General features: G+C 41.0%; 2 protein-coding genes across 4 annotated transcripts; one reads left to right on the top strand and one right to left on the bottom strand.

Annotated features, from left to right (window-relative positions):
- Positions 1-904: 904 nt before the first annotated feature.
- On the top strand, positions 905-13,165 carry LOC109194286 (endophilin-B1). 3 transcript variants are annotated; one of them, XM_025900796.1, is made up of 11 exons: positions 905-1,040; positions 1,205-1,346; positions 2,353-2,481; positions 2,727-2,860; positions 3,017-3,109; positions 3,223-3,306; positions 3,413-3,436; positions 3,705-3,794; positions 3,944-4,044; positions 5,399-5,813; positions 12,946-13,165. In XM_025900796.1, the coding sequence occupies exons 1-11, from the start codon at positions 984-986 to the stop codon at positions 13,024-13,026; spliced, it is 1,350 nt and encodes a 449-aa protein (XP_025756581.1). In that variant the 5' UTR covers positions 905-983; the 3' UTR covers positions 13,027-13,165. The 3 variants fall into 3 exon arrangements, with proteins under 3 accessions (XP_025756581.1, XP_025756582.1, XP_013125524.1); XM_025900797.1 differs by lacking the exon at positions 12,946-13,165 and adding an exon at positions 11,850-12,013; XM_013270070.3 differs by lacking the exon at positions 12,946-13,165 and having other exon boundaries at positions 5,399-8,206.
- A 2,549-nt stretch (positions 13,166-15,714) lies between these two features.
- On the bottom strand, positions 15,715-21,036 carry slc35g2a (solute carrier family 35 member G2a). Its single transcript, XM_003443013.4, has 2 exons — positions 20,740-21,036; positions 15,715-17,303 (listed from the first exon to the last, which is right to left on the bottom strand). Exon 2 carries the CDS (start codon positions 17,279-17,281, stop codon positions 15,920-15,922), a length of 1,362 nt encoding a protein of 453 aa, XP_003443061.1. The 5' UTR covers positions 17,282-17,303; positions 20,740-21,036; the 3' UTR covers positions 15,715-15,919.
- Positions 21,037-21,472: the final 436 nt, after the last annotated feature.

The raw sequence follows: 21,472 nt of genomic DNA, 5'->3' as shown, positions 1-21,472 counted from the left end.
CCCTGTCTCCCGCTGCTTCTTCACTCCTGATTACAGCCAACTGGTTTAACTTTTTACATAAAAGCAGAATTAAATGTCTGCTTAAGAAGCTGAAAGTGGACTGGGTGAAGGTGTGAGTAAGAAGTAGGTAGTAGTTTGCTTTTAAGCTAGCAATATTTTTCTTATCTAGTAATGAGTTCAGGCAGTCAGAAAATCACTGTATTTGTAATTATTACTTTTCTTCTTTTTGTTAATGCTTGGCTGTTGTTGCAGCTGGCTTTGGGATAGAAACCTTTAATCTATTTTTAGATCAGGATGAGCTTGGTTGTATTTATTTATTTGCATATTTATAGTGGGAAAACAAGATAAATGCATGAGAATATGCTTTTATTTTGAATGATCTGAACCGGAAGCGTAGATAAAGGCGCTCTCTTATTAGCTAAATATTTTTTCTTTTTTTTTAATATACTAATAATTTTACTGAATTTTTGACACTTATAAATGTCCAGTTTAATTTATGTAAAAGCTTAATATTATTTAAACCCGTCGGTATTCAAAATAATCCGAAATTTAAATTTTATCGTTGTAGTGAAGCTTTGAAAAAAAAAGCGAAAACACTAGCTAATATTTATTATCACTGGTAATCTGTTGCTGTTGTCAAAGCTGACCGTTTTTGATAGCCGATGCGATGCTGTTTTCCACGGTTCTGAAACACATGTTAAAGACATCCAACTTGACAGAAGACGCGCTCAGGATGCGGAGGAGGATAAACAGTCAACATACGCAGGTGCCTGCACTTGCTTCGTCCTCTTGGGCTCGGCTGCTCGGTGTTAACGGACCGTAATCTAGCCAGCAGAAAGTGGGGCGGTTAGCCGGGAGGCTATGGCGAGGTCATCCGCTTGTAGTTGGTTAGCTGTCTTTTCATAACGTGGTTACCCCGGTCCTGCTTGGCCGCTGATTCTCAGTTGGTCCACCGGAGACGAGGCGACCTTGGGGACGCTGTCATGGATTTGACTCGGTTCGCCGTGGATGCTGGTCAGTTCATCAACCGCGCTGTTCAGGTAATAATAATAATAATGATAATAAAGGAAACTCTTATGTGTTTTTCCTGGGCTTTAATCTCAACCTAAATCAGCGACTGCCTTTACTAAAAGAAAAGTGCGCAGTTAAGCAGTTTGTTTTTATTTCTTAAGTGGTCTTAATGTTACCCTGAAATTCGCTCCAGTACACTGGAGAGAGTCTAGGACAGGCCGAGAGGACTGAGTTGGACCCCGGACTGGAGGAGCTTTTATCACGGGCAGACGCCACCAAGACGTGGACGGACCAGATAATCTCCCAGACTGAGGCTTTACTGCAGCCAAGCCTCGGTAGGAGAACATGAAATGATTTATTGAAGCTGCCATGATTCATTGAACAGTTACAGATGTATACATAACCACTTCACTAACAGTTGGTCCTGTTTTTGCCACAATTAGCCCTGTTTTTATGATCCTGAACCCTAACCTGTTTATTGTATCCAAATATATAAAAGGCGAGAAAAAATATCTGAGCATTTACTCTTTTAAAGTAAAACATCATCTCATTAAGAGTAATGGAGATGGTTTCCCTCTTCCAAGGCAGGTATTCTATGGAGTATTTTTAAAGACATTTACAATGAAGATGAGAAACATTTAGATGAACTATAAATATTTATGAAGAAGATGCATCTGGGACGATATCAAGCAATTTCCGGCTGCCAGCATACAGATAAAAGCAGAGTCATCAAATCCCATCAACTTACTGTTGTGGTCCTGCGTAGCTGAGAGTCTTTACCTCTGGGACCAATCGTTTCAGCTCTGTTTTCCCTCCCACAGTCATGCATACATCTTCCTTGAGGTCTCTTGTTTACTTTTGTAGCAATTGGCCTGTTCGGATGAATAGAGATGCTTATTCTTTAGCCTGTTTGAATCCAATTACCTTTTCTAATGGAGTTATGAGTGGATGTGGTCTGCAATCTATCAAATAAAAGGTACATTCAGCTGCCAGATGCATCCAGGATACATTTTCAGATCATGTCTCGCTGAATTTATCTTCCAAGGGTTTATAGTCTTCTTGTAAAATCATTTTTACAATGATATTTATTATATGAAACATTATTTTAGGACCTTCTCCTTGTGGAAGAAAGTATGAAACCAATGCATTAGAGTTTAAATCCAGCACAGGGATGAACTATGTTTTGAGAGGTGTTGTGTGTGTATTGTTTATTACCATTTTTAATTAATTTTATTGTCACAGGTGCACCCTTTAACAAATGTACATGAAAGAAATCGTCACATTGTGTATAGAAAATGTAGCCATTGAATTTTGATATGACCTTTGACCTCTGATACACAGGAGTGCGGTTAGAGGACCGGCTGTATCAGCATCTGGAGTGGAACGTCCCACCCCGGCCTCGTGCCGTTGAGTTACTGGGAGATCACATGACTCAGGCTGGGTTGGAAATTGGATCAAACACACCTTATGGTGAGTACACACTCACCAGCCAGTTTATTAGGTACATGTAGTTTGCCAGTACAGGGTTGGTTAACAAGCAGTTGAACAGGAATACCTAATAAAGTGGCTAGTGAGTATGTGCATTTTATTGATCTGAGAGAAGGATCTCAACTATTTTCACATGTTCATTTATTTGCTTATTTTCGTCTTTTTTGTGTTATGAGTATATATTGGAAAGTTGTCACTGTGTTGTATTTTTATGTTTCTCTGCTCAGGTACTGCATTGATAAGGTGTGGAGAGGCTCAGAAGCAGCTCGGTGAGGCAGAGAGGAAGTTTGTCCAAAGCACTAACATTCACTTTCTCACTCCCCTGCGGAGTTTCACTGAGGGGGAATACAAAGCCATACAGGTAAACACATGCCTCTGTATCACATGCGCACAAACTCGCACCTTTATTGTGATTATCACGGTAGTGATTAGGTTATTTTAGCATTTTATGCTGTCACTCGAAATAATATTTTGTTTATAGGTTGTTTGTAAAGTAAACAAGACTGCTTGTTCCTAGAATGAACGCAAGATGTTGGTGAATAAACGTTTGGACTTGGATATCACTAAAGCCAGGCTGAGAAAAGCCCATGAGGCTGACCAAGAGGCCAGAGTGAGTTACACCTTTACATGATTACATACTTTTCAGTTAGTCGTGCTCTGACTGAAAGCTAAACATGTTGATATTTGACATTACAGTTCTTGTATCTTCTATCTTTTTGTCAGAACCTGAATGCCAACCCACTGGAAGACGACTACTTGTCTCATGTCTCCTACATGTTCAGCTTCCTGCGTGTTAAATGGCTAAAGGTCAGCGATTCTGTGTAGGAACGTGCTTATTAACAGACGCAGATGAAGTTGGTGTTCAATCTTCAAATAAGACATTTGTCTTCTTATGTCTCTTTCATGCAAACAGATCTGGGCTCAGGAAATCTCTCAGGTGAGTTCCTTATCCGTTTGAAGAACACAGGATCTGAAATGGTCTTCATACAGTATATCAGTTAGGCTGGGAGCAGTAATTGATATGAATATGGAGCTGCTGTTAGCACAGACAATATTTCCTTTCTGTAGTTTTCTGTTTGTTTAGAACTGAGCTCATTTTAAATGTTGTATTATTTTGGCAGCCATTTTTAGAAAAATAAGAGAAAAACCATGCAGATGTGTGTGTGGGGGTGTGTGTTTGTGTGTGTGGGGGTTTGTATGTGTAGGCAGAGGTGGAGCTGAGGATTTGTCAGAGTCTTTTCAATCGACAGTCAGAAATCACAAGAGCTGTTGTGGAAGGATTCAGCAACACACATGTACGTACACCTAACCAGTTCAAATTTGTGTTTTGTTTTGTTTTTTACTACTTTTTACTATCGGTTTCTTAAAGGAACTGTTGCTTTTTATTTAATGCTTGTGGCTCTTTACCTTGTTTGGTATGTTTTCCTGCCATCTGCCTCTATAGACCAACCATATGCGGAGCCTCACTGACTTTGTGGATGCTCAAGCTAGCTACTTTTCTCAGTGCAACCAACATGCTCAGGAGCTGCAAAAACAGCTGGTCAGGTCTGTGTAGTCTCATTTCCATCTTTAGAAGAATAAGAATAAGAATAACTTCATTTGTATAGTGCTTTTTAAAACACACAGTTCCAAAGTGCTTGACCTTGACCTGTCAGTTCGAATTAAACCATATGTGTTACTTCTTCCAGCTTACAGACACAGTCAGGCATACAGTCTTAGATTCATTCCAACATGCACTCCTCCACACATTATATATAAGCTATGGCAAAAAATAATGGGAGAAAGCTTAAGAAAAAGCTGTTTGTTTGTTTTTTTAAACAAATGACTCTCTTGCCTGACCTGACAGAGCAAGGAAGACTGTCCCAAAATTTAGGCTCTCCAATGTAGGAAGTGTGGTCCCCTCTGGATTTAAAATAAGAGCAAGGAGCAGTTAAGATAGATTGATAAGATGATTAGAGAGGCCAACTAAGATTATAAGCTCTTGGTAGCTGAGCTGTATATACAGGAGCCGGCCACGTAGGGCTCTGTATGTTATTTATAAAATTTCACTAGGTGCCAGTGAAGGAAAGCAGAAAGTGTGCAAAAAGGTTTCAAGATTTCATTTTTCCAGCGTTTCCTAGAAAGAAGACTGGATGAGCTTTCTGGTGTGAGATTAAATTTCAAATGCTGGTCAGACATGCCACCAAGGATCTGAGCAGATGATTTTGAAATATTATTGCTGGTGAGAAGGCCAATTCAGTGACTGCCCTCTTTAGAGTAACTGTCAGGGCAGAACACATGAACCTCCGTTTTGCCAGGTTTGAGATGGAGGCATTTTAAGATGGAAGACATCCAGTAGGTAATGGCGGAGAAGTATTTACTGAAGTAGGAGAGGCTGTTGTGGTTGTTAGGTTTCACATTAAAGTATAGCTTATTGTCAGCATAGCAATGGTAGGAGATTCATTTAAGGTTGATAAGTAGATGTAGGATACTGCTTCTTTATACTGTTGTGTAATGTTTTTATTATATTTATACCTTGAACAGTTTAGATTTGTAATTTTTCATACAGCACAATGAATCTCCAAATCATGGCTGTCTGAGAAACCATGTATTTTCAGTTTTGGTATTTAACAGTTATTTTATAACTACAGTGTGACTAAAACAGGTTATTTGCAAAACTTCTAAAAAAAAAAAAAAATACAGTTTGTAGTGAGATTTGGGTCAAATCCATTATATTTTTCTATTGTTTTTCTTTTAATTGAAACTGAATAAATTAGAAGTTTTAACAAGTAGATTAATAACTTCAGTACAAAGTAGAAAATACTCAGGACATTTGGTCTTCTAAAGAAACCAGGACTACAAAGAATACTTTATGATTTGAACATGAGTGGATTATATTTATGGCTTTATTTCTCTGCAGCATTCCAGCTGTCTTCTGTTCCAATAACTGGCAGTCTGCAATTAGCAATCCCGTTAGTCAGCCATCAACAAGCAACCACGAGGCGAATGAACCCATCAGTCCAAATCACGTTACTCCGCTACCTGTGCTCGTCCATCAGCTTCCAGATTTCGACCAGGACTCGTGGACTTTAAACTCACCACCCACAGCAGATTCATCTTTCAGTGCACTGCTGACTCACCAGACAAATAACAACAACAATAACAACATCATCATCTCCACCACCAGACAAACACCCAGCAATCATTCACCAATCAACAGCCAGTCAACTACCGTTCAAGCGATTGATCATGTCTCTGCACCAAACCAAACGGATCAGCTCCAAGCACCCAGCAGGACGGCCAGGATGTCTGATGCTTCTCCTGCTTCTACCCAGGTACTAACATTCAATACAACAGCTTCAATAGCAGCAACAGCAGCCTCCCTGCCTTTACAACCCAGTGCAACCTGTAGCATCAATGAAGGAGATGTCCAGGAGTCTTCGTCAGGCCATCAGGATGTGGGTTAGTAGAGACAGTAGGTTGGGAACATGGCATCAGCCCAGAGTATTTCAGCTTTGACTTTAGGAATATACACAGTGATTATATCATGTTCCAGTTTAATTAATCCCTTAGGGATTATAATGTGAAGTTGTTGAAGTTGCTTATTTTTTAAAAGCGTAATATAGTGCCACAATAATTTTAGACTTGAGCTTTATCCATGTTTTATCCATGCTGTGTAAAAATGATGATGGTAGATGTAAAGTCTGCTCTGTGTGTAACATTTCCTGGTTTCAGGCTGGAAGACGAAGCTAACAGACTGTTATCATTTTGCAGTGTAAAGTTGTTTTCAGTTAGTGTCTGTGAAACTGATCTTTTTTTTACGTTCTGGTCAGTGAGAACTAATCAAGCTCTGTGCCAAGTGTACGTGTTGGTGTGAATACATGAATTTTACTGTGTCTCAGTGACCCGTGTGAACTGGTGGTAATACTTTGGCCCAAACATGTGACACCTTTAGAAAGAAGTATATGTGCATATATGTGACTGCCACCTCCTCACTCGTGTTTGTTAAACATGAGGTCATTTTCCATACGATACAGACTTTCACTTCTGTCTGTGCGCATTTGTATTGGGGAACCCAGAGGTGACTGGACCTTTGTGCTTCTTCATACGCGTGCTGGGTGTTTCCCATGCATACACTCATTTTTCACCCTTTACCTTCTTAAAGCCCCCATTTGGTCAAATGGGTGGAAGTTTCCACGTCCAGATGTTGTTCATTTTCTTCATGAGGGCAGACCTGCCTAACGCGGGTCTACTCTGGAGGGACTCTGGATGGAAACAAATATTAATGTAGCACTGGCTGTACTGAAATAATTGCCTACAAGCTCAATGCTTTTGTCCCAGTATGTAAAGATGTGTGTGGGTTTGTGTAGTCTGAGTGTTCATATCAGAGCTGCTGCCAGTTTCAAACTACACGCACGCAGTCATGATTCAGCGACGAGTCGTTGAGCTGACGTCAGTGCGGGTCTGAGTTTGTGCTTGATTCATGTGAAGATGTGGAAATAAATATGCAAACAGTGATGTCATGCCGGTCTAAATCAAGTGTGGCGTCTATCTTTGTTCTCCAGTCAAGGTGTTTCTGTAATTTCCTTGTTAAAACCACAGTTCATATAGCTCACTTTCCCATCGTACCAGCCATCTGTCTTAGATTTACACGCAGTGACAATTATTTTCAGACTGAGGTCTTGATCAAGCCTCCAAAAAATTCTGTTTGTTTCACATCTGACCAACTGCCAAGCTTGCAGTTAAGCTGGATTCGCTTCACTTTTTTTTTTTTTACACAAGAGTGAGATCTCCTTTTGTTTTACATGAATCACAACCTTTCAACACATGCACACAAGCTGAAATAGTTACCCAGAATTGCTGACAAAAGCATGCATATGTGTGTCTGGTTTTCACTCCCACTTTACCTTTTTCCTGTCTAATCTGTCCAAACAGATTAGATCAATCAAGAGCAGTTGGTGTGATACTGATCGAAGCAGAGCCTGGGGTTCATTAACACTATAAACAGTTATATCTTACCTCTCTGTATCAGTTCTGTATCTTTACAGGGGCTAAGGTGCAGCCATGAATGCAGATTCAGTTCTTGCTATTTTTTTCCCTACAACTCAGCAAGGAAAAATAAATCTGTCCCTAAATGTTCATGAGCGTTCTTCCTCTGCGCCGACAAAACAAGTCCCTGTCACAATTCCAGCATATTTTTATATTTCCGGTTCGCACTTTGTCCTTGAGCAGATCTCTCCTAAGTCTTGGTATGATCCTTTTGTTTGATACAGGAAGGAAAGGGACGCTTTGTTCACGATGAGTGAGTTGGGAAAACGGATAAAGGAAATTGGGATTTTTTTTTACCTAATTTGGTTTCTTCTGATGCACTACCTGAGGAGCACATGTTACAGTGTTTTTATTTAGATAACTACACCTTCAGGTGAACTACAAAACATGACATGTTGTACAGCCATTATTTATCTAACAAAAATTAAGCCAAAATGCAGAAGCAGTGTGTGGAGAAACTAAGTACAGTCTTACACCTAAACAGCAGCCAGGTGCTGTTAATAAAATGCACTTGATTACTGATCATTGGCTGCTCTAGAAAGCAGATGTTTTGGCAGCTTGCAGGTCTGCAACATTAAGGTCTGTGTCAATACAGTGCCCTGAGGAAAGACATGAGCAGTGATCTTAGACAATTTTTCCCTGCTATTCTGGAAGAGTTAATAAAGCTATTTGAAAACTATTTGAAGTCCATCATTCTATAGTAACAAAGATTATTCACAAGTGGAAAACATTCAACACAATTGCCACCATTCCTAGGAGTGGACCTCAGAGCAAATTCACCCTGAAGCCAGACCATGTAATGCTCAAATAAAAAAAAAAAGAAAAAGAACTAAGAGTGACATTTCAGACTCTACTGGCCTCAGGTAGCATGTTAAATATTAAAGTTCATGACAGTACAATTAGATAAAGACCGAACAAGGATCGCCTTTTTTCTTTTCCTTTTTTTTTTTTGGAAGTCCTGTCAAAAGAAAACCTCTTTTAAAAAGAAGCAGCAGAACATCTGAAGTCTCCAAAGTTGCATCTGAAAAAAAAACCATTTACCTAATTTTAAAACCTGCTAAGGGCCAGATATTTTTTTATTATGTCCTGATATGTAAACCCTTGGGTCTAGTTGATTTTTAGCATGACTGTATATCTAATTCTGTGCTGTGTTTTATTAAATCTTGCAATGATGACTAATGCAATCATTTTAAATGATTAGACATTATTTCAAGGACTCTACTGTTTTACGGCGTGCTGTATTTTAATAATAGCTCCATATTTGCATGTTTTCCTTCCCTCCCTATCCCACACATTGGTACCAAAAAGCGTATACACCCAATAATAACACTTAGTTCTCATAAAATGGTCTGTGTGATTTTGCACTGTTACCATGTGGTTTGCGCAACAGTGAAGTCCTGTTGCTGTTTTACATTGCCTGTTTAATGTAAGCTTAGCTGACAACACCCATTGTCCCATTTTCCCTAGCACCCCTGTTTTGTCAGAACGAGCCAAATCACAGGATGTGTTTTCTTCTCATTTCCCGGCTCTGAAAATTATAGTCAGGAAAATTAGAGTGAGAAAAGCAAAAAATGGGGAAAAAACGCTTTTGAAATCTAACTCATCACCATCTCTCTCTCACTCTCTCCCTTCCTTTCCATCTTTTCCCACATCTCTGTATTTTTGTCTTCCCTTCATCTCTCATCACCCCCCCTCCCCCGTTGCCAGCTGGGAGTGTTTTACATGACAGCTAAACTGTCGGTGTGGGGTGGTGGTAAACAGCATCTGGCAGTTGCTGATAAATGTAACTCCTTTCTGATGAGTCATGTGATGGCTTACATGGAAAGATGACCTATAAAGAGGAAAAAAGAAGTGGAAATCCTTCAGACGGGATCGAAGAGGGAAGAAGAAAATAGCGACACTATCGGTTTCATAAAGCTCAGTTGTTAGTTCTAACATGTAACTCTGTAGGGAGCTTATTCAGTTCACAGAAATGGGCCAAGGAATTGCATACGCTTCCACAAACATTTTTGCCGCAATGAGGAAAGACAAACCTGACCTTCTGTACGTTTCCTCGCCCGCAACTCAAAGTCTTTCATCTTTTTCTAAATCTTCAATCCATCTTTTCCTGCAGGTTCTCTGTTTTCCTGAGATAAATCTGCCAGCTTCACAGTTGTTGCTCCCACTGCTACAATTATAGCTGTCCAGACAGAGACTATCAGGAATAGAGACTGGCAGACGTGCTGACATGTGCAGTAAAGTGGTCACTCTGAAGGTCTGCAGGGAGAAGGGTCAGGGTTTTTCCTTTGACCTTGACCTGTCCTACTTCTGCTGTTTAGCCACAACACCTGTTGATCAGAGACCTGAACATACAGCTGGTTTTACTAAGAATGCAATTTCACAAGCATATAATGTAATCCAGACCATTCAGTGTTGCAACCTTTCCATGTTAAGAGGTCTAATGGTTGTGCAAACTGTACACAGGGACTCGGTCTAATCCATAAAAACGTACGTTTTACTAAAACACACAGAAAAGCAAGTTTCTAAGAATGCCTTCTTCCACTTGCACAAGGTCCCTGGGGGGGTTAACTCATTTAACTGGTGAGGCACTGAAAAAGGTTAGTCTCTGTGGAGCCTTGGTGGCTATAATGACCTATGGTGTTTTGTTCTACAGCCTAGCTGCTTTTGTATAGTGCAGCGACGTGTTGTATATCCTTATCTGGACAGTTGTTATTGTGAGATTAAAATTTAATACATATATTTATGTATTCCTTGTTAATAGGATGTCCTTATAGGTCCAAAATGCTGCAATGTTGGAATACTGCCCAATCGCAAAAGAGATCATGTTTGTCCCATAGTAGTGTCTCTTCACCAGTTGCCTGAAAATCAAAATAGAATTTGCAGTTTGTGGCCTTACATACAAAACTCTTAATGACAAAACTCTGTATTTCAGAGACATCATAGTACATTACCCTGTTCTATTAACTCATTAAAGCAGCAAAGGCAATAAGGGAGGCAGAATCCTCTTCAGTGAAATCAGTTTTCAATCTGTGTTCAGAAGATAGCTATTTGAGGTAATTTAAGATTAAAACTTTAGGCTCATCTTAGTTGACCCTGAATTCCCCCTTAGTTGTGCTGCTATAGAGGTTCAGACATCTGGATACCTGCACTGAGCACCTTCCCTCTGCTCTGCTTTGCATTTATGTCTCACTACAGCACACTTTCATCTCTATGTTTTCTCTCTGATTGTACCTGATATTTCCCATGCTGTGTTTACTACATTTAAGTCATTTTAAATTTTGTTTTGCTAGTTTAGAAATATTTTAAAATATTATGCACTTTTGTGTATTATACTATTTCTTAATATTTTTATTTCAATTTATACTTATTTGATTTTATTGTATTTATTTTGACTTCAGATGAGTTTTTCCTTATTAGGTAGTTATTATGTCATATATACACATATGGCATTCTACTTCTACTTGTTATATTTTTGTTGTAAATATAGCAATATGACAGCTCCCTAACTCTGGGAGATATAAAATATATCTTCTGCTGAGGCAGATAACTCACCTCTCTGATTTCTGCTTCATTGTTGTCGCTGGGAGTTTGCTCAGTGAGGACCACTGAAGGTCTTGAATTAGAAGAGCATGCAAATATCTCTTCAAATCAATTTAAATATGGCCGTGATGACGTAATGTTGTTATTGAATAAGAATTTGAAGACTATGCATTTATCTGGCAATAATTACACTGAACCTGGACATTTATACACTTAGATATTTTGTTATACTACTGGTCTGTTATCTGGAAAAAAAATATGGAAGATATCAGTAAAAATATCTTCAGTATCAGACTTTGATTAAACAAAGTCTGATTTGTTAATATAACACTGATGATAAACTGAGTTGGGAGACAAATTTTAAAATGACATAACTTCTGCCAAATGGCGTAATTGGAGTTATGTTAAATGTCAAAGCTACTGCAACAGTGTAAATGTGTCATTACGTCAGCAGACTGACTCAGAGTCTAGAGATGGCTTAACTTTAACAAACATACATAGCCTGTCCTTCTCCATCGTGCATGCTTTTTGTCAGCCCATGTGAATTATGACGTATTACCTCCGCTGGAGCATTACTCACTCATTCAACAGCTCTGCCCCACCCCTCCCCAGCTTGGTCCCCCCCTTCTTCCTTCTCTCAGGGTTTATAACCCAGCAGCTCCAACAGTTAGCTAACTCAGAGGTGCTCTACATATAGTGAAGTAGGTGAATAAGAAAAGACAAAGCAGCTGGAGTGTGCAGGAGCAGGAAAACTTGCTGATAGATGATTCTGATATTTTCAGATATATGCACTGCAACCCAACAAATCTTAAGGAAAAACATCCATAGGAACTCCATCATGCATGTGTTTTGGATCTGCCTGGTGCTGTGTACGGGTTCATCGTTCTGTATAAATGACATCGAGTATGAAAGAATCTATGAAGACAGCTATGACAATGAGATCCCCCTGGACCAACAGGAGGGTGAGTTTTATTTCTTTGTCTTTTTTTTCTTGTCTGCTCCCTGCTTGTTTGAACAGATTGATATTGTGATGAATTTCTCTCCAGTTTTACTACGCTTTACTAAACCTAGCTAATTTAAATTTTTACTATGTTTATTTTAATTTTTAAAAACACCCTGATTTTTTAAAAACACCCTAAAGGTAAGCAGATGTGTTTATTAAATCCAGTTTACGATAATGCACCATATTTAAATGTTTGATGTTGTAAAGTACATTTTTACTCAGACGATACCATCTTTGGCTTTCACAGTTTTATCAGGTGAGCATCAGACTTTCTGGTGAAACAGACTTACAAATAACTGGAACACATACCTCATACCGTGAGCACAGAGCACAGGCAATAAGCAACCTCTGCGATTTGAGTCCATGTAAAGAATGCAAACTGGTAGCCTCAAATACCTACAGAAGGTGGACATTTCACCATTTCACAGTTTAAGCCCCCTCTGCTGTTTGTCAAGTCCGTTTTGCATCGCTTTTCTTCGAGCGTCCAACCTCAAGGACTTCGTTGCTGTACCCCTAAATTAATGTCATTTTGGGATTGTAGCACATGTATTTTATGTGTTCTTCATGACCTTTACATCTGTGTGTTGAATAACTTCCCAAAGCCATTTTTATACTTCACAGTGTGTCCAAACTTAAACTGGCAGCATATCTGTGAAATACATCCAACTCTAATTACTGCTGTATGTTTAGCAGAAGCTCAGTTTTAACACCTTCTTGCCTTCTTTCCCTGTACTAGTTTCACGGATAAAGTCCAGTCAAATTATGGCAATAAAGTAAATCTCCTTTTTTGTGTTACGTATGGCATGTATTAATTCTATGTAATCCTTAAATTGCCTATTGGAATGAATAATCAACGCATATGTGTTTGTGTGCAGGTGTGTCTCCAACTGCACCATGCCAAACAGATTTCTCCCGCTGGGATAAACTTTTTATCGCTCTGGAGGACTCCCACATGAGGCAAAACATGCTCCTGGAATCTGTGGAGCAGTGCTGCGGGGGAACAGCGTCTCTTAAGACCCAACTGGAGAAGCTGACGAAGGGGATGTGTCAGCAGTGTGCACCCAGCTTGGAAGCAGCTTGCAGGGTACATGCAGACCAGGCAAGTCTTAGGTTGCAAAAGGGCTTGGTCGATCTCAGGGATGAGGAGGAAGAGAGGGAAAGAAGATTAAATGCAACCTTGCAGATGCTCCTACGTAGTAGGCACCAGGACGATGCTTGGCTGAAGAGGCTAGAAGAAATCATTTCATCTGCATCTGCTGACAGCAGCATGAGAGACCAGCCAACACCAAGACCTGACGGTTTGGGAATGAAGCTCTTCACATCTGGCCTGAAGGAGCAGGAACTGACCTCGCCGGTGGACATAGTCACGGTGGAAAGTGCTCTGGGTGCCATAGCAACAGAGCTTCAGAGGATTCATAAGCAGCTGAACAAAGTGATAGAGCAGGTAGGCACGCTGGGAAAGGGCAGAGGAGACACATGAATTGCCCAAAGGAAAAATAAATAGTAAAAGCTTGACTGGAAAACTCATATTGCAGATGATGATTTTGCACATGTTGTTTGTATTTCTACCGCTCTGCCTTTTTATAAAGCCTCTGTTACACATAAGATAGTTTTTGTCTGGTGACAATGAGTTTCAATGTACCATAAATGTCATGGGTTTGCTATAATGAATAAAAATTAACTAAACAACTGAGTCAGCCTCATGGAAAGGTTTCCTCCCTCCTCCCACACAGTGTCACTTTATTTTAAACTGTGTATTTATGTTCATGTCCATGCCCACTCTTTCATTAGTCTAGGTTACTACATGTGCTTTATCTACAAGTGCCAAAGTTTGCACCACTTGCCTTGGTGTTTGTGTAGTTCTGGTGTGGTCTGCAAATCCCCAAACCCACAAGGTGTGTCAGTGGTTTGGGATTTTTATTTAATTCATAGCAGGTCTCTCCCACTCATTAGCTGCTTTAAAAGTGTCTGAATAGAAAGAGGCCACGACTTACGATGCTCAGAGTGTTTATGATTTGTGAAACCCTGCCAGAAGTATTACACTGCCACCAGTGCCTCCTACAGCTTCGTACACACACGTGGATGCATGCTCATTATTAAAAACCACAAAGACTGACTGTTGTTATGGCTAGAGGGAGTTTCTGTATACTTTACAGTGTCTGTGTATCCGTTTTTGGTCTTAGATCCTATTTTCATTCATTTTTTTATGTACTTGCACTTCTGTTTGAATGTTTTGTTAAGATTAAATAGGAAATTAGGCAAAAGGTACATCAGTGCAAATTAAAGTCATACTAACCAAATATGTTTTATTATTAGCTAAATTTATATTTAACTTATAGTCAGTGTGGCTCAAAAGCACTCCTAGGTGATAACAGCAGCATTTAAATTTGTAGGGGATCATTGAGCTTGAAGTCCAACGTCCATCGATGGATCATTATTAGGGCAAAACTAACTTGTTTCACAATCCTCTTAATATGATATTTGTATATAAAATCGCAGATGGTCGAGTAAAAATTAATGCTAGCAATTGAATTTAGCAGAACATGAAGCACTTTGTTTTTCTCTGGTATTTACTAGTGTAGAGTTAAAAGGCAGAAGAAGAAGAAGAAAGTAAACATACCTTAAGTTTGTCCTTTACACAGTGCTTACTTACACTAAAGCACTGGGCAAAGTGCAGCAACAGTATTTTAATGAGGCCAACACACTGACATCACAGAAACATTTCACTAGTGAAACACTCACAGTCGCAGCATGAATGTCTTCAGCTGCCTGCTCCTGTTCTCAAGTGTTTGTTGGCATGAAAGTTTCTTTTTAAATCTACAGCTGCCTCGAGAACTAAATGCAGGATTAGACTGTTTTTGGGGGGCGTTTCCTTGGATGACACAACTAATAAGATGGAGAGGAGCGTAGAAGTTTTATCTCCTATCAATTCTTTTACACCTGTTTCACAGCGGTACCTGGCATACGCACAGAGACATGCTAGTCTGTTCAGTGTGGAGGCACCTGTTTTCATTAAAAGTCTCCATCTGTGCGATTGGTGAATGGAAGTTTTATCGAGAGAAAAAGAGCAACAAAGAGGAAAGCAGGAGCTTAATGATGAGGAAAGTAGACGAGGAAAGACCCAGAAATGTAGTGATGGTGCTTATGTGTCATGCGGATCGTTATTAGACATAATAACCGGTCCCCAACACACGAAACAGTGTTTTTATCAGCCAGCTGGCCAGACACGCCACAATAACCAACCACCATCAGCCCTGCTTGCTCCCTGACTTCCTCTCATTCTGCTGCTTCCCTTTCATCTCTGCTTTGTCATCGGCCATCATCCCTCCACCGCCCACCCACCCGCTCCTTATCTGTATGCCAATCCCATCATCTTCTCTCCCTCTGTCCCCATTTGTCTTCCTCTGATTGTGTGTCTTGCCCCTCTCCCTAGCCTCCAATCTTCTGGGGTTTTTTTTCTCTAAGTCTTTCTTGCAGCCAAGAGGCAAATAGATGGCAGCAGTCCTTGGCCGAATCTCAGTTGGCAGCAAAAAGTGACTGACATCACACTGATTGTTAAATGTACTCAGTACACACACACACACACACACACGTGGGGAGGGGGGAAAAGAGGGTGATAGTGATTACAAGTGGCTACAGGAATGTGCTGTGTTCATCATAGATTTTAATATCACATCACTTGGTCACTGTAACAGACAACATCATGTTGGCACTTTTCCAAAAGCAAAGAGGATGATACAAAAAAAAGCTTCAATAAACACTTAGAAGTCTCTCGTCTACACTGGAAACAATCTCATGAAGGAGCAAGTGAACGATAAGAGTGACAGAGCTGCAAGGTGAGAGGAGTGTCTATTTGATGGGTGAGTCCAGAATCTCCTCATACTCCTCCCTCTGCCGACGCCCACCAACTCGGGAGGGGAGCAGCTTCATTGCCACCAGCCAACCGACACTCAGGATGACCATCACACTCCCCACGACCTCTGGTGCAGTGGGAGCCAGTGGCAGTACAGCCAGATGCAGGAGCATGGCGATAGGTATCTCCAAGCTTTGAGAGGCGGAAACCAGAGCCGGGTGGAGTCGGGTGAGGGCGTGCGTCATTCCCAGGAAGGCTACGACCGAGCAGGCTGCGAGGCCCAAGACCAGCAACCAGGCTTCAACACTCGTTGGCCAGGACCAACCCTCTTGTAGCAGGGCCAAAGAGGCTGGGGCAAGTAAGCAGCCTGTCCAGCTTACTGTGAACAAAGCAGTCCCAACTCCCACCCTCTCCTTCAGGGAACGATACCCAACCAACGCTAGTGCCATCCACAGCCCTGCAAGCGCTGAAAGAGACCATCCAAATGCACCCCTCCAGAACACAGCCGGATCAGTTGGCGAATCTGAATTGGTCTCATCTACTGCAGGAAGTAACACAAGCCCCAAGCCACACAGCCCTGCAGCTATGGTGATCCCATCAGCCAATCCCAGCCTCTCCTCTAAGAGCAGGAAGGCAAGGGTCGCTGATAGCGCTGTGGTTGCCAGGCGCCAGGTTGTTGTAGCATTTCCAGGAGAGACGAATGTTAAGGAAGAGTAGGCGCAACAAAGGGAGAGGGAGTAGGCGATGCCATAACAGAGTAGACGTAGTCGATAGCCCTCTGGCCCAAAAGGGTTCTCCCCCCTGTGCAGTGGTACAGCCAGAGACAGGAGCTGTACAATGGACCGAACCAAGAGTAGAAACAGGGGGCCGAGGCTGAAGCGTTCGGAGGCCACTCGGGTCAGAACAATCAAGCTGCCATGTGCCAGCGCCGCACCGAGCAGGCCCACCCAGGTGAGTCGAGATGCAGACACAGAAGCCTCACCAAAGCTGGCTAGCTGTTCCCCGACCCCTTTCCCAGACCCCTTTGCTGCTTTGGCACTACCCTCACTCCCTTCTCCTCCCCCCACGGTTTGAAGTTTGTGGGCTGTATCTTTGTCGTTGTGTCGTGAGCCAAAAAGAGTCAGGGGCCACTTCCTGCTCTCTGTCAGCTGTTTCCTGTCTGACGTCTCCTCCACGAATGAGCCAAAGTCCTCAAAAGATGGAGCATCGTCATAGCCATCATCCCCAGGTTGGGGAAAGTGTGTGTGTACTCCAGGCTGGGGGGCATAGGGTGTGTGGGTGGCATATTTGGCTGTAACAGTGTGAGGGTGGATCTTTACTCTCTTCTTAGAGCCACCCAAGAGGTGAGTGGACTCCATTTTGAAACTTTAGAGAAGACACCTGTAAGGAAAAACAAAACACTTTTAGCTCAGCACATAATATATAATTCACACACGCACAAATCCTCTCTCCTCTTTTCCCCCTCACAACATCCCGCTGTGGGATTCTGCTTGATATCTCATATATCTTTAATATCCGAGATAATAATAGCAGTGACTCACATCTTCCCATGTGCCTGCGTGTTTGGCAGGGAATGTACGTAAGCTCTGCCCATGTGACCAATCATGACTTTATTGTTTTCTGTGTGGTGATACTTTGAATTATATAGAACAATTATGGCCTTCCAGCACTTCTTCATCCTCATGGATAGCTCGACCTTCGTGGGGGCTCAGAGAGTGTTGGCAATGACAGTTACATAAGCAAGTGCTTCCTGCCTCATTTGTCTTCAGTCTTTCTCTCTCTAATGACTTTTGCCTCATTCTGTCGCTTCCCATTGTCCTCCCTCCCTCACTCTCGTTTGTCAATTTGTGAAAAATATTACGCTGGCATTTAAATAATGTTTGTTTATTTTCTTGTTCATAACATAATTTAACCACCCGCTTTGCCACCTTTTTATTTCTCCCTCTCTCTTTAACTCTCTCTTCAGGCTACACATATTTTTTAAGTATCATTTTTTAGGGCTTTTTGGCATTTATTGTGTTGGGACAGTGAAGAGAAGACAGGACTGAGAAAATAAAACAGGGGGCAGACATGCAGTAAATGGCCTCGGGGTGGATTTGAACCCAGGCCTGCCTGAGCCTTATGGCAAGCTCCACAGCCTCTTAAGTGTTGTGATTACTGTGGAACAATATTGCCATGCAAGTGCTATATGGTACAATCCAATGGATGTATTTCCAGTTGTAATAACAAGGAGCAGTCCACTGGTTTTTCTTGGAAGAGGGAGCACTTTCAAATTACATAATTTTTATTCATGCAAAAGCATAGAGAGCATATGGCTCAGTTATTTCCCAAGAGATATGAGGCAATTGTCCCCAAGTAAGTTTACAGTAGTAAAATGAGTCTTTATTTTGGTGTGTTTTATGAATAAAGCATCAGACAAGTATTACTAAGTATTACTGTACCTGCTCATTCAGCCTCAACCAGCTCATCTAACAAAAATGACTTGTGAGCACTGTCGACACAGATTGTAGGAGAATCACATTTCACAAATGATATTTCCCAGCAAATTGCACATAAGATTAAAGTTGGCACACGATTCACAGGTTTCTACAGCATCTGATTGCTTGGATGTGAAATATGATCAAAACTCTCACTTAAACTGTTTTTTGTTTTGTTATATTTTATGGCAAAAAAGACCAATAAACATATTTTTTTAAACAAATGAACTATATATAGATGCAAATATGAATATTTTTTTAAATGTGATTTATGAGTTTTATGGTATTTTAATTGTTGTGTATCAAAGATGAAAATATTATTATTAGGTGGAAACCTATATAGATAAAACACCGGAAATAGTTGATGTGGATAAAATCTTCATTACGTTAAATGTAATTTTACACCGTGTATTATATGATAATGATGTGTTGGCATGAAACAAAAAAAAGGCCATTTTTTGATAAAAAGTGTGTTTGGTTTTTGGTTATTCTGGCAACTTCTCTCAAATCAAGCTGATTACAACCCTCTGACACTGCCACCAAGCAGTCCTGCAGCAGATGACATAATTCACCAGGAGAGGAAAACTACCATCAGGTAAACCACATAACAAAAAAATCTCTTCAGACCAACACAAACTACATTTCTGCATGACAAACGTCCTCAGCTCAGACTATAAAAAAACAGCATTTCACTATTATTATAATTTCCTACTAGCAGACGGACTCAAAGCCATTGGTTTTGGCAGCTCGCTGTTGTTTCTCTCATCATCAGTGGTGCAGTCATCTCAATTTGGTAGTAGCTGGGGGAGTTTGTTAATTTGTGGTTATGTGCCCTTTGTGCACTCTTCATGTATACAGATTATTTCACAGCACCTAACATGAATTGGTGTGTTTTAAAGACAGCTGGGGGGTTAAGTAAGGGCTGTTTTTTAGCTTTGTGTCTCTCTCTGGTTAATAGCAATTGTCCATAAATAATTGAATATACAGTGCTTTGCGTATACCTTTTTTTTTTTTTTAAGATGATTTTTGGAGCTTGTATAACATAAGTAAACTATACTTTCGACAAGTCGCAGGAATAGGGCGAGAATATAGACTGAAATGAATGATTTCATGATTTCACTATGTACTTCACAGTTTGCTGAATCAGGCAAAAAGCCACATATGTAAAGTTGTTCTGCTGATATTTTAGAAGCTCTCTTATCGTGTACGCTAACTGAAGGTTATCAGTAACCTGATCAGCTGCTCTGTGAAAACACAAAGAGCAAAAAGAGATCCGGATATATTCCTGTCTGCCTTTTCTCTTTTCAGTCAGTTAAATATACTCTGCTGGATGATGTGGCCAGCCACTGCAATGCTGCTGCTGCTCCCGCTGCTGCTACTCCCAAAACCTTGTTTTGCACCTTACACAACCATTAAAGTGGTTCGCTGAAAGACCTGCAAAATCTGAGAAAGGAAGCAATTAAGCTTGCATTTCCAGAGAGAGAAAGAGAGAGAGAGAGAGACCTTCTGATTCAGTCTGACAGAAAAGATAAATCGTGCACAGTCCTCTCTGTGCATCTTGTGTATTTCATTTGACATCACCATCTTCTAAGGGCTTAAAATCAATAGTATCTTTGAAATGGACTATTTATAGAACAATCACTTAAAGGATGGCACTCTCATACTGTAACTAAACAGAGTGGAAAGCATATGCAGCTGTTAAAGGTAATACATTTAAAGTATGACTGATACGGTGCTTAATATTATAGAGGAGGGAATAAATGGCTTTGTGTTCTTTTCTTAAGGGTTCATGAATGCTGGACTCTCTGTAACCTATGCTTTTCTCAAGGTTAGGCTCATCGATGATGCGCCCCTGTGACGCCAGAAGGTTGAAAAAAACACACGGGCGCGCACACACTCTCTCTCACACACGTACGAGTCATAGCGAAAAACAGGGGGTTTGTGCTGCCGCATTTAAAGCCACTTAACCAGTTCCTTTCACACTATGAAACACTATGTCCCTGCTTGTTCCGACATTATAAGGTGCCGTCACCAGCTCCAGGGACGACTGTTCGATTCCTGGACCTGACACACGGAGAGATTTTGTTCTACATGCACCAAAAATCTCAGTCTACCTTACAATGACAGCCCGACCAGTGACCCACGGCCAATTCTTGAATGGGGAGAAGCGCGCGCTCGCTTACACACGCTGCGTGCGCTCGAGGATTGGCACAAGACAGCCGAATCGATGTCGACTTCCCAATTAGCCGTTTACTCTATTCCCGGTAATAATGGGCTATAATTAGTAACCACCAGGTGGGTTATGCGTATTTTAAAGCTTTAGAAACACCCCCACTCACCTGCTTTCCCTCAAACCAGCGGACCACCAGGTTGAACTTCACTCTCGGCCAATCTCAGTCATTTACTGAGCACCTCCAACACTCCATCACCTCGTCTTGGCCATTTGTTCTTCTGTTTCGTCCTTCCTCACCTCTCCTCTTTCCCTTGCAGCAGACGGAATTTTCCGCAAGGGCACCTGCGGTCCCTTCACCTCACTCTGCAAGCGGAAAACGCGTGTTTTATAGCAACCTGCTGCCCTCCATCACTCTCCACACTGATACAGATGCTCCTCCTCGGCTTGTTCAAAGAGAGAGAGGGAAAGAGAGAAAGGTCTAATCATAACGTCTGAGCATGCGTGACATTCACCGTACATCTGATCATTCTGTTACCCATGAGAGATAGAGACTGGCACGGAAAAAAGTATTTCATCGAGCACAGTTATTATGAAGTTACGATTATGCTAATGATTGATTAATCGATTAAACACAATCTTCCAACTAAAACTTGTCCACATTTTTGTATTTCTGTGAGCACTTTCAGTGTAGGTATTGCATTGTTTCAGCCGTGCCCCTTCACTCCAGTGAGGGATAATGCATGGTGTACAGTTTTATAGCGTGACAAGACTCTTTTATGTTTGAAGCGAATAAATAAAATGGTATCTAAGGTTGATGTGGAAACGTGGTCTGCAAACACTGCGGACATCCATCAACTCTCATTTGAATTTGAAGGACAACTCTGAGCTAAATGCATTAA

Source organism: Oreochromis niloticus, linkage group LG19 (genome assembly GCF_001858045.2).
Source record: "Oreochromis niloticus isolate F11D_XX linkage group LG19, O_niloticus_UMD_NMBU, whole genome shotgun sequence".
NCBI lineage: Eukaryota > Metazoa > Chordata > Actinopteri > Cichliformes > Cichlidae > Oreochromis > Oreochromis niloticus.
This window is presented reverse-complemented; position numbering and strand designations above follow the sequence as displayed.

Excerpts from the sequence above, each read along its gene's own strand:
- LOC109194286 (XM_013270070.3), top strand. The coding sequence starts at position 984 with ATGGATTTGACTCGGTTCGCCGTGGATGCTGGTCAGTTCATCAACCGC. Across the intron at positions 1,041-1,204 it reads TCATCAACCGCGCTGTTCAG|TACACTGGAGAGAGTCTAGG; the intron begins GTAATAATAATA and ends AATTCGCTCCAG. Across the intron at positions 3,437-3,704 it reads GGGCTCAGGAAATCTCTCAG|GCAGAGGTGGAGCTGAGGAT; the intron begins GTGAGTTCCTTA and ends TTGTATGTGTAG.
- slc35g2a (XM_003443013.4), bottom strand. The coding sequence starts at position 17,281 with ATGGAGTCCACTCACCTCTTGGGTGGCTCTAAGAAGAGAGTAAAGATC.